The following is a 12,373-nucleotide window of genomic DNA, read 5'->3' as shown; positions in this document are numbered from 1 at the left end:
ACTGTTTCTCTAACCATCTTATCTTTTAGCTTACTTTTCACTGTGAAAGAAACAACAAGTTATTAAAACTAAATTACATGAAAACGAAGTTTGATTAGAAAAGCATCAACCCTCAAAAAATTTTAAAATTTCCTCACTCTGCAAATTTCCAAGTTAAGTACATTGTCAAAGCAGTATGCCATTGAGCTGTACCACCTACCATACCTGAGCCTAAATTTACCTTGCCTCTAGTAGTTGCTTTTCACAGCACAGTATTTTATCATCCTTCTCTGACTCCGTCTTAGCGAAAGTGAGGTATTTATCAATTATCAAGACAGACTGTCAAATTGCTTGTTTAAAATCTTTGGAAAAACCATTGTCAATTATCATATTAAAGAACCTTTATCCGGATAGATCTTTTCCCATGGAATATACTCTGCATAAATATCTAAAAAAAACTTCCAATGCATTCTGTGGAAAAATTCCATGGGCGGCATTGTTGCCTCACAGTGCCAGGGACCTGGGTTCAATTCTGGCCTCGGGTCACTGTGTGGAGTTTGCACATTCTCCCTGTGTCTGCGTGGGTTTCCTCTGGGTGCTCCAGTTTCCTCCTACTGCCCAAAGATGTGCAGGTTAAGTGGATTGGTAATTCTAAATTGGCCCTGGTGTTAGGGAATTAGCAGGGTTAATATGTGGGGTTACAGGAATAAGGCCTGGGTGGGACTGTGGTCAGTGCTGACTCAATGGGCCAAATATTTTCTGTATTTAATTATCTGTATTTTCTATGAAAATGAGTTTTAAAAAACTCAAATCTCCTCTTCTCTGTTCTTATCAAATCATTTACATATTCTACCAGAGCATAAAATATGATAATTAGGAAGTTTATTCAGTTTGCCTCAAAATTTAGATTGTCTTTGTAAAGTTATCTCAGTTACAATGAGAAAAACTCTCATTTGTTCTCTCCATCTATCTCATTTGCTTTCTCTATCTCTATCTCTCACACTGTCATTGATTTTCTCCCTGCCTCCTCCTCATTCTCTGGAGCTTAATGCACCTACTAAAGTTTATATAAAACCAATGAACAGCTGCAATAAATACAGCACTGTGAATTATGGGTGCTTAGAATCCTTTTTGATGATCTATTTTAGATTTTCTTACATGAAACATCTAGATCTCATTTGCCAAGAAGCTGGGGAGACAGCCCTGCACTAAGCATTGTCCCTGTGTGACTGACTAATTATTGTACCCAGCAGCATCCCTTGTGACTGATGGATTGTAACCAGGGTGTCCAAACAGAGTCCTGCCATTCTAGCATAGCACACAGCCACTGTTCAGCTATAACACTGTCCTCTGGTTTCTGAATCCAGGTTACTATGTACATTAGAAACAGCAGTGGTACTAGTGGGGCTCGGGAGATTTGAAGATTGGAGAGAAATTGGCAGGATCCAGTAATCGTCATCCATGTTGGCACCAGCAACATAAGTAGAACAAGGAAAGAGATACTGCTTGGTATGAGGAGCTAGGCATTAAATTTAAAGTCTGGATTATTACCTGAACCATTAACAAATTGGCATAGGTCCATAAATTAGAGAGGTGAGCGTTGTGGGAGAAGTAGATTGCAGTTCAGTGGGCACTGACACCAGTACTGGGGAAAGTGGGGGCTCAACCATTGGGATAGTCTGTACCTGAACCATGCTGGGACTTTTCATCATATGAGTGACGTAATTGGGGAAGTGAAGGGTTTAAACTAAATTGTTGGGGACAAGGGATCAAATCTGGGAACGAGTGATACCTCAAAGAGTAGAGGCAAAGCAAGAGAGAAGGGTAGTAATGTGGGATATGACAGGGATGAATGGGGAGTACAAATCTTATATACAAGTGGATGTTACCAAAATAATTAAAGGAAAAAACTAAAGGCTCTATCTGATTGCATATAGCATTCCAAATAAAACTAATGAATTGAAGTTGCAAATAAATGAATAAGTGTGACCTGATACTATAACAGAGATATGGCTTCAGGATGATATAGATTATGACCTGAATATTGAAGTATATGGCATTTAGAAAGGACAGGAAACCAGGAAAAAGTGGAGGGGTGACTTTCTAAATAATGATGATATTAGTATAATAGAGGGGTGACCCAATTTCAAGAAGCCAAAATGTAGGAACGGTTTTGGTAGAGATGAATGATACACGCAAGAGGTCACTCAAGGGAATGGTGAACAAAGCCCCCAACTGTAACCATATGGTAGGGCAGGGAATAAATGAAGAAATAATGGAAGTTTGTCAGAAAGGTATGGTGATAATTATGGGGGATTTTAATCTACATACAGACTTAAACACAGTAAGCGAGATGAGAAATTTGTAGGGTGTTTTCGGGATAGTTTCTTAGAACTGCACGTTCTGGTGCCAGCCAGAGAGCAGGCTATACTCATCCTGTAATGAGATAAGATTAATAGTGAAAGTCTCCTTAAGTAATAGTGATCATAATATGATTGACGTCTGTGTGGGTTTCCTCCGAGTGCTCAGGTTTCCTCCCACAGTCCAAAGATGTGTGGGTTAAGTTGATTGGCCATGCTAAGAAATTGCCCCTTAGTGTCCAGGGATGCGTAGGTTAGAGGGATTACTGGGTATAATGTGTAAGGATATGGGTTAGGGCTGAGTGGGATTGTGTTCGGTGCAGACTCAATGGGCCGAAGGGCCTCTTTCTGCACTGTAGGGTTCTATGATCTGTTGAGGCATGAGGCATCCTACTCAGTACTTTGCCAAACCCATCCATGCTCCCCACACTCTGAAACAAATTGGATAGTTAACTCAGCTTTATACTTTAACTCACTACTTAAGTTAGTTTTAGTGAAAGCATAATTTTTAAGCCAGTATCAGAGACATAACTGTTTAGTGCAGTTTACCAGATGAGAAAAGGGGGCAAGGATGTTGAACTGAGTCATGAAGTAGTTTTATGTGAAGTTGGGAGAATTGGGCACTGGAGCCACAGTTCTCCTTGGGTTTGAATGCCCTTTTCTGGTCCCTGATTCTCCAAATGTTCCTACTAAAGCGTGGGTATTGTTTGGCTGAGCACTCTCTATTTAGCTGGTTACCTGGACCACCTTCTGAAAATTTACTTTGTTCTTGTTCCAGCAAATTGCAAGACGGTGAGAAGAGAAACCTAGAGTTACTGTCTGAGATCGAAAAACTCAAGAAGGACATGGAGGAAATGAAAACGGAAAAGGGTATGGGCACCCAGGGCAATTGGCTACTGATCTTATTTGTGCTTCAGTATGCTTTCATCATTCTCTTCAAGATTCTCAAGACTTGCAATCTTTTTATGCCATTATACAAATTAAACAGTGGTGCCAAGGGAGTAGCCTCGATTGTGGATGCATGATATACACTCTCTTGCTTAATAAAAATAGGTCAGAAGTCACATAGTGAACTGATCATTGCTGATGGTTAAGGTTCAGATGTTGAGCTGGTAACTGGAATTGATGATGATTGAAGTAATTGTATTCTCTTAAAAAAAGATGCAAACAAATTGAATTTCTAGGTTAGTAAATCTCCATTTTTATGGTGGGTAATGTGCCAAGTACTGTGGCAAGTAACTCATCACTTGACAAAGTTTGTTCACCATCTATAAGGCACAAGCCAGGAGTGTGGTGGAATACTCCCACTTGCCTGGACGGGTGCAGCTCCAACAAAGCTCAAGAAGCTCAACACCATCCAGGACAAGCAGCCCGCTTGATTGGCACTACATCCACAAATATTCACTCCATTCACCACCAACGCACAATGGCCATTGTGTGTGCCACCTACGAGATGCAGTACAAGAACTCTCAAGGCTCCTTAGACAAAACTTCCCAAACCCACGACCGCTATCGTTTAAAAGGACAAAGGTAGCTGACAAATGGGAACACCACCACCTGGAAGTTCCCCATCAAGCCATTCACCATCCTGACTTGGAAATATAGAACTATAGAACCCCTACAGTGCAGTAAGAGGCTATTCAGCCCACCAAGTTTGCACCAACCACAACCCCACCGCTCCTTCAGTCACTGGGTCAAAATCCTGGAACTCCCTCCCTACAGCAGTGTGGGTGTACCTACACTGTATGGACTGCAGCGTTTTAAGAAGGCAGCTCACCAACACCTGAAGGATAATAAATGCTGGCCTAATCTGTGAAACCCACATCTAATGAATTGAGCTCAGAAAGAATTATTATACCTTGGCTTTGCAACTGGCTGCTACAGTACTTGGCACTAGCACCAGTGTGATCTAAATGATGTTTGAATGTTTCCTCTCAAATTATCACCTCTTGTTCCTTGGTTTTGTTCCATTTTGCATAAAGATGTCACATTTAGGGAACTGGAACCTGTTATTCACTTTATAATATTGTCCTTTAATCTGTAAGTTTTTCCCTTGTTTGGCTTGATTGTGTCAGGTTGTGTAAGTTTTATAACAACCTTTTTTGATATAGTTTAAATAGACAGCAATCTTGCAAGGAAAGGTTTGCAGAAATGACTAGTGTCCATTCACAACATGGTCTAGGAGTCAAAAAGTTGAAATATTGCAATTTGGTTTTGATATTGCAGGAGCTAAAGTTTAAGTGTAAAGTCATTACGCTGTGGTGTTCACTCCTGTGGCCCTCTTGTTCAGTTGAATGGTCCTCCAGGGAAAGCAAATGCTAAATATTTCTTTAAGTTTTAAAAAAAATGCTGCTGTTTTTCTAGGTGTAAAGCACCAAGACTCACAGAATTCTTTCTTGGCATTTTTGAATACACCTGCCTCTCCTCTGGATCAATTCGAAGTGAGTAATTAAATTATACAAGCGTTTAATATAATTGTAAAAATTCTTCTTCCCTTTTGCCCACAGATTTGATCTGTTTTTTGTTTTAGGTGTTTCTAATCCTTTACTGAGTTAAATTGTTCTAAGTATGTGACTGAATGAGAGAGTGACATCGTTAATAAGTTAGCTCTGAAGGAGTTTCTTATCACTTTTAATTTAATTTCTTCCTTCCTCCCTGCCCTGCCTCTCCCCCTCCCCCCACCCTCACCAAATGATGCTACTGTTTCACTGTGGGGAATAGGATTCTCTGTCTTCTTCTTCTTCTTCACTGGTAGACTTTTGGAATGATGTAAGTTCAGAAGCTCTCAACTGATGAGCTGTCCTCCTTGATGAGTGCCAACTCATTGGTTTTGGGAGGGGAAAAACCCCTGTCTGGAAAATACAGTCAATTCACAGAAATCCATACACGCCCATTTCAAAACCTCTACTTAACATTTCAAAATGAGTCTTCAGTATGGAAACACAATATCTACAGAAATGGAGCTCATCTCCCAGCTAGAAGCAAGCAGTTTTTGGGAGTGATAAGGGGACTTATGAATGAGATTGGAGATGGCTTCAGAGAGCAGGATTGTCAGCATTTGCCTTGCTTGCTCAAATCACAATAATTTAATTCTCACTGTCTAACTTTGTTCTTGACAATTGTAGGGAAGCCTGCGCCCTAGGTAGTGAATGTGGTAGTGTCGTGATTATGGAACTGAAGTTCCTCTGCCATTCTGTGAAATTGAATTCAATAAATTTGGTAATTGTTGACTGCTCCTGCAGATGGATTACTCATGCATGTCCATGGATTTAGGAATAACTCAGCTGGTTCAAGGGAAGGAAACCTGCCCCTTAGCCATTCTGTTGTGCATATGAGGATTAATGGCTGCATCTGAATGCCATGTGAAATGGCCGATCAAGTCACTCACCCGTAAAAGTAATAATTCTAAAAAATATTTAAAATTATTATTTTTACACATGAGCACCTTGTTAAGTTATTTCAGAGGGCATTCATATATAAAGCAACCTATCCCATCTCACAGCAACTAGGGATGGACAATAAATCCAGCCACATTTGAAAAACTAATTCAAAAATCATGGTTCACATTCCACAAATGCACATAACATTCAGAGAAAAAGTATTGCCAAGCAATAGAACCTGGAGGTGGTTCATTTCCCCACAGAGTTACAAATTCCATGTTAACATTTACATTGATACAGAATCAATTGCACATTTACTGAAGCTGGATAGGCAGGCAGGCTCGAAGGGCTAGATGGCCTACTCCTGCTCCTATTATGTTCGTATGTAACCCCAACAGTCTTAGCTATACATGATATTTTTAGAACTAAGGTACATCTGCTGCACCTCAGCCACTTTAATTCAAAATATAGCACTTGATTTTGTATCTTTATCAATCACTGACTCAGTGCTTAAAATTTACATTTAAAACATATCTTCCACACTTTGCAAGCAGCCACGGTAATCTGGATCCAACTGCCGGGGCCTGAAGGGACAAGCCAGGTCAACAGCAGATCATCCCAGATATATTAAACCTCTATAAAACATTGGTTTGATGTCAACTAGATTATTGATTCCAATTCTGGGCACAACACTTGAAAGGTGTGAAGGCTTTGGAGAGGTGCAGGAAAGATTGACGAGAATGGTTCCAGGGCTGAGAAATTTCAGTGACATAAATTGGAAAAACTGGGACTGTTATGCTTTGAGAAGAGAGGTTTAAGGTGATTTGATTGAGATATTCAAATTCATGATCTGGATAGAGTAAATTGGGCGAAACTTCCCATTGTGGAAGGATTGAGAACCACAGGGCACAGATTGAAGGTAATTGGCAAAGGAAGCAATGGTTAAAGTTTATTTATTAGTTGCAAGTAAGGCTTACATTAATGCTGCAATTAAGTTACCTCATCACCACAGTGCGGCACCTGTTTGGGTCAATGCACCTAATCAGCACATCTCTGAGTGTGGGAGGAAACTGGAGCACCCAGAGGAAACCCACGCAGACAAGGGGAGAACGTGCAAACTCCACACAGACAGTGACCCAAGCTGGGAATCGAACCCAGATCCCTGGAGCTGTGAAGCAGCAGTGCAACCCACTGTTCTACCATGCCGCTCTGAGCACATGACATGAGGACATGGTGACATGAGGAAAAACTTTCTCATGCAGCAAGTGGTTAAGATCTGGATTGCACTGCCTAAGAGTGGTGGAGGCAGGTTCAATTGAAGCTTTCAAAAGCAAATCAGCATCTGAAAAGGAAAACATTGAGGGGTTACAGGGAAGACTATAAAAGACTTAGAAACAGAAGTAAACCATTCAGCCCATCGAATCTGCTCCGCCATTCAATGAGAAAGGGACAAGGCAAGGGTGTGACATTAGCTTATTTGCTGTATTAGGGGCTGAGCACAGATGTAGCCATCCCAGCTCCAGTCCACAGTTTTTCCTGTAACAAATACAATGGAAGAACCTGTAGGTAAATTATTATAACACAATCTCAGAAACAATGCAATATTACATATAAATTAAACCCAAAGTGAAATTGACTGTATTTTATTTTTTAGGTCCTTGTGAGTGTGACCCATCCTGTAGTATTTTAGCTTTATTTTTTGTCGTACTGTATTTTGGTGCTTTTTAATAAACCCTATGTTGGCAGAATTAGTCACCTAGGTTTGCTGTGCTGATTGCACTATTAATGAGCAGTTGTGCAGAATCCTAATGTAAGGTAATTGAACTGAAATGTTAGCTCTTGTTTCTTTCCCTACAGTCATTGTCTGACCTGCTGAGCATTTCTGTTTTTATTTCAGATCCCCAACGTCTGTAATATTTTGCTTTCATGCAGTATATAAGTTTCCCTTGGATAACATGATGGATTGATCCTAGGTTTCACAAGACACTGGGATAGATTACATCAGTATTAATTTTTCACCTAGTATAGCACAAAGCAAAGGCACCATGCACTATAAACCTCTTGGCAATATTTCTGGTTTAATTAGATAAAAGAAAAACAATGTTGAAAGTGTGAATAAGTTATGGGTTTAATCTGTTAAAATGGAGAGTGAGAGCAGTGACTTGATTGGCCAACAGCTTGCACCTACCCACTTGCACACATGTATGCTGGTGGCCCTTAAGCTCCACACTATCTTGCTCGGGAGAATGTCTCCCTAAACTCAGCATATCAAAAAACGGAACTCTTGGAGAGGAGGATGAGTTGCTTTTGAATACAGAACAGCCATGATTTAATGGAGCAGGGGAGAATGTGGAGTGGCTCGTGAAGTTGGGGGTAATATATTAGCATGGGTACAGTGTTGGTTAACAGACAGGAAGTAAAGATTCAGGATGAAAATGGGGCAGCTTTAAACTGGCAGACTGTGACTAGTGGAATACCACAAGGATCAGTTCTGGCTCCTCAGCAAATTACAATCCATATTAATGACTTAGATGAAGAGGCAGAATAAAGTATCTAAGAATGTTGACAATATGAAGCTGGTTTGGAATGCAAGCTGTGAGGAAAGCACAGAGACACTGCAAAGAGATATCAGTAAGTGAGTGGGCAACAAGTTGGCTGATGAGTTATAATGTGGCAAAGTGAGGGTTTATTCACTTCAGCTGTAAGAATTGACAAAAATATATATTTTCAAAAGGAATGAAACTTATAACTGCTGATGTTCATGAGGAACATGGATGTACTCATTAAAAAAAACACTGAAAGTAAGCCTACAGCCACAACAGTTGAGACCACAAATAGCATTTTAACCATAATTGCAAGGGGAGAGATACAGAAATAAAGAAGGCTGGCTGCAGTTGTGTACGGCTTTGTTGAGATCATAGCTGATTGGGGACCTGATTAGGGACAGTCAGCATTGCTTTGTGAGTGGAAAATCGTATCTTACAAATTTAGTTGAGTTTTTTGAAGGGGTAACCAGGAAGGTAGATGAGGGCAATGCAGTTGATGTTGTCTACATGAACTTTAGCAAGGCCTTTGACAAGGTACCGTGCAGTTGTTGCATAAAGTTAAATTCACGGGATCCAGGGTGAGGTATCTAGATGGATACAAAATTGGCTTCTTAACAGAAGCCAGAGGGTGGTTGTAGTGGGTTGTTTTTCAAACTGGAGGCCTGTGCCCGGAGGTGTGCCTCAGGGATCAGTGCTGGGTCCACTGTTGTTCGTCATTTATATTAATGATTTGGATGAGAATATAGGGGGCATGATTAGTAAGTTTGCAGATGACATCAATATTGGTGGCATAATGGACAGTGAAGAAAGTTATCTCCGATTGCAACGGAACCTTGATCAGTTGGGCCAGTGGGCTTATGAATGGCAGATGGAGTTTAATTTAGACAAATGTGAGGTGATGCATTTTGGTAGCTTGAACCAGGGCTTACTCAGTTAGTAGAACATAGAACATTACAGCGCAGTACAGGCCCTTCGGCCCTCAATGTTGCACTGACCAGTGGAACCAATCTAATGACCCTCTAACCTAAACTATTCCAATGTTATCCATATGCCTATCCACAGACCATTTGAACGCCCTTAAAGTTGGCGAGTCCACAACTGCTGCAGGCAGGGCATTCCACAACCTTACTACCCTCTGAGTGAAGAACCTACCTCTGACATCCGTCCTGTAATTACCACCCCTTAATTTAAAGCTATGTCCCCTTGTGTTAGCCATCACCATCCGAGGTAAAAGGCTCTCACTGTCCACCCTATCCAATCCTTTGATCATCTTGTATGCCTCAATCAGGTCACCTCATAACCTTCTTCTCTCCAATGAAAATAACCTCAAGTCCCTCAGCCTTTCCTCATAAGACCATCCCACCATACCAGGCAACATCCTGGTAAACCTCCTCTGCACCCTTTCCAATGCCTCCACATCTTTCTTATAATGCGGCGACCAGAAGTATACGCAATACTCCAAGTGCGGCCGCACCAGAGTTTCCTACAGTTGTAACGTGACCTCATGGCTCCGAAATTCAATCCCTCTACCAATAAAAGCTAACACACCATACGCCTTCTTAACAACCTTATCAACCTAGGTGCCAACTTTCAGGGAGCTATGCACATGTACCCCGAGATCTCTCTGCTCGTCAACACTACTAAGAGTCCTTCCACCCTATATTCTGTACTCCTGTTATTCTTACCAAAGTGAATCACCTCATACTTTTCCATATTAAACTCCATCTGCCACCTCTCGGCCCAGCTCTGCAGCTTATCTATGTCCCTCTGCAAACTGTAACATCCATCCTCACTGTCTACAACTCCTCCAACTTTGGTGTCGTCAGCAAATTTACTAATCCATCCTTCTACACCATCATCTAGGTCATTTATAAAAATGACAAACAGCAGTGGCCCCAAAACAGATCCTTGAAGTACACCACTTGTAACTGAACTCCAGGTTGAATATTTTCCATCAGCCACCACCCTGTCTTCTATCAGCTAGCCAATCCCTGATCCAAACTGCTAAATCACCCTCAATCCCATGCATCTGCTTTTTCTGCAATAGCCTACCATGGGGAACCTTATCAAACACTTTGACAAAATCCATATACGCCACGTAAACTGCCTTACCCTTATCCACCTCTTTGGTCACCTTTTCAAAAAACTCGATAAGGTTTGTGAGGCACAACCTACCCTTCACAAAACCGTGTTGACTATCCCTAATCAATTTATTTCCCTCTAGATGATTATAAATCCTATCCCTTATAATTCTTTCCAAAACTTTGCCCACAACAGAAGTAAGGCTCACTGGTCTATAATTCCCAGGATGGTTTCTACTCCTCTTCTTGAACAAGGGGACAACATTTGCTATCCTCCAGTCTTCCGGCACTATACCTGAAGCCAATGACGACATGAAGATCAAATCCAAAGGCTCTGCAATCTCCTCCCTAGCCTCCCAGAGAATCCTAGGGTAAATCCCATCCAGCCCAGGGGACTTATCTATTTTCACACTCTTAAGAATTGCCAACACCTCCTCCTTATGTACCTCAATCCCGTCTAGTCTACTACCTGGTATCTCAGTATTCTCCTCGACTACGCTGACTTTTTCCTGCATGAATACTGACAAAAAATACTCATTCAGTGCCTCTCCTATCTCTTAAGGCTCCACGCACAACTTCCCACTGCTGTCTCTGACTGGCTCTAATCTTGCCCTAACCAATCTTTTATTCTTGACATACCTGTAGAAAGCTTTAGGATTTTCCTTGATCCTATCCACCAAAGTCTTCTCATGTCATAAGAACATAAGAAATAGGAGCAGGAGTAGGCCATCTAGCCCTTCGAGCCTGCCCCACCATTCAATAAGATCATGGCTGATCTGTCGTGGCTCAGTTCCACATTCCCGCCCTCTCCCCATAACCCTTAATCCCCTCTCTTATCAAAAACCCATCAACCCGCTTCTTAAAAATATTTAGCGAGGTGGCCTCCACCACTTCAACGGGCAGAGAATTCCAGAGATTCACCACCCTTTGAGTGAAGAAATTCTTCCTCAACTCCGTTCTAAACCGCCCCCCCCTTTATCTTGAGGCTGTGCCCCCTAGTCCTACTGTCCTTTCTGAGCGGGAAGAGTCTCTCCACCTCTATCCTATCCATCCCATTCATCATCTTATATGTCTCAATGAGATCTCCCCTCATTCTTCCATGTCCTCTTCTAGCTCTTCTTAACTCTCTCTTTAGCTCCTTCCTGGCTAATTTATAACTCTCCAGTGCCCTAATTGAGCCTTCACGTCTCATCTTTATATAAGCCTCCTTCTTCCTCTTCACCAGAGATTCAACTTCCTTAGTACACCACGGTTCCCTCGCTCAACCACTTCCTCCCTGCCTAACAGGTACATATTTATCAAGGACTCGCAGTGGCTGCTCCTTGAATAAGCTCCACATTTCAGATGTTCCCAGCCCTTGCAATTTCCTACTCCACTCTATGTATCCTAAATCTCTCCTAATAGCCTCATAATTACCTTTCCCCCAGCTATAACTTCTGCCCTTCGGTATATGCCTATCCCTTTCCATCACTAAGGTAAACATAACCAAATTGTGGTCACTATCACCAAAGTGCTCACCTACCTTCAAGTCTAACACCTGGTCTGGTTCATTACCCAGTACCAAATCCAATGTAGCCTCACCTCTTGTTGGCCTATCTACATACTGTGTCATGAAACCTTCCTGCACACATTGGACAAAACTGACCCCTCTAACGTGCTTGAACTATAGCTTTTCCAATCGATATTTGTAAAGTTAAAGTCCCCCATAACAACTACCCTGTTAGTTTCGCACCTATCCAGGATCATCTTTGCAATCCCTTCCTCTACATCTCTGGAACTTTTTGGAGGCCTATAAAAAACTCCCAACAGTGTGATCTCTCCTGTTTCTAATCTCAGCCCATACTACCTCAATAAAAAGGTCCACATCAAACATCCTTTCTGCCACCGTAATACTGTTCTTGACTAACAATGCCACGCCTCCCCCTCTTCTACCACCTTCTCTGCTCTGACTGAAACATCTGAACCCCGGAACCTGCAACAACCATTCCTGTCCCTGCTCTATCCATGTCTCTGTAATGGCCACAACA

At 41.7% G+C, this 12,373-nt stretch overlaps 1 protein-coding gene across 9 annotated transcripts in view; it reads left to right on the top strand.

Moving 5' to 3' along the window:
- The window catches only part of LOC145345245 (serine/threonine-protein kinase MRCK alpha-like), a 545,867-nt gene that overhangs the window by 448,287 nt on the left and 85,207 nt on the right, over window positions 1-12,373 (top strand). For 6 of the 9 annotated variants that reach the window (XM_080193034.1, XM_080193032.1, XM_080193035.1 and 3 more), the window contains exons 20-21: window positions 3,118-3,209; window positions 4,704-4,780. In XM_080193034.1, coding sequence (XP_080049160.1) covers window positions 3,118-3,209; window positions 4,704-4,780 — 169 coding nt within the window. Of the gene's footprint in view, window positions 1-3,117; window positions 3,210-4,703; window positions 4,781-5,060; window positions 5,109-12,373 lie in introns of all 9 variants that reach the window. The other 3 variants (XM_080193031.1, XM_080193038.1, XM_080193036.1) reach the window with 1 other exon arrangement.

This window comes from Carcharhinus amblyrhynchos, chromosome 7 (assembly GCF_965287045.1).
Source record: "Carcharhinus amblyrhynchos chromosome 7, sCarAmb.v2.hapA, whole genome shotgun sequence".
Taxonomy (NCBI): domain Eukaryota; kingdom Metazoa; phylum Chordata; class Chondrichthyes; order Carcharhiniformes; family Carcharhinidae; genus Carcharhinus; species Carcharhinus amblyrhynchos.
This window is presented reverse-complemented; position numbering and strand designations above follow the sequence as displayed.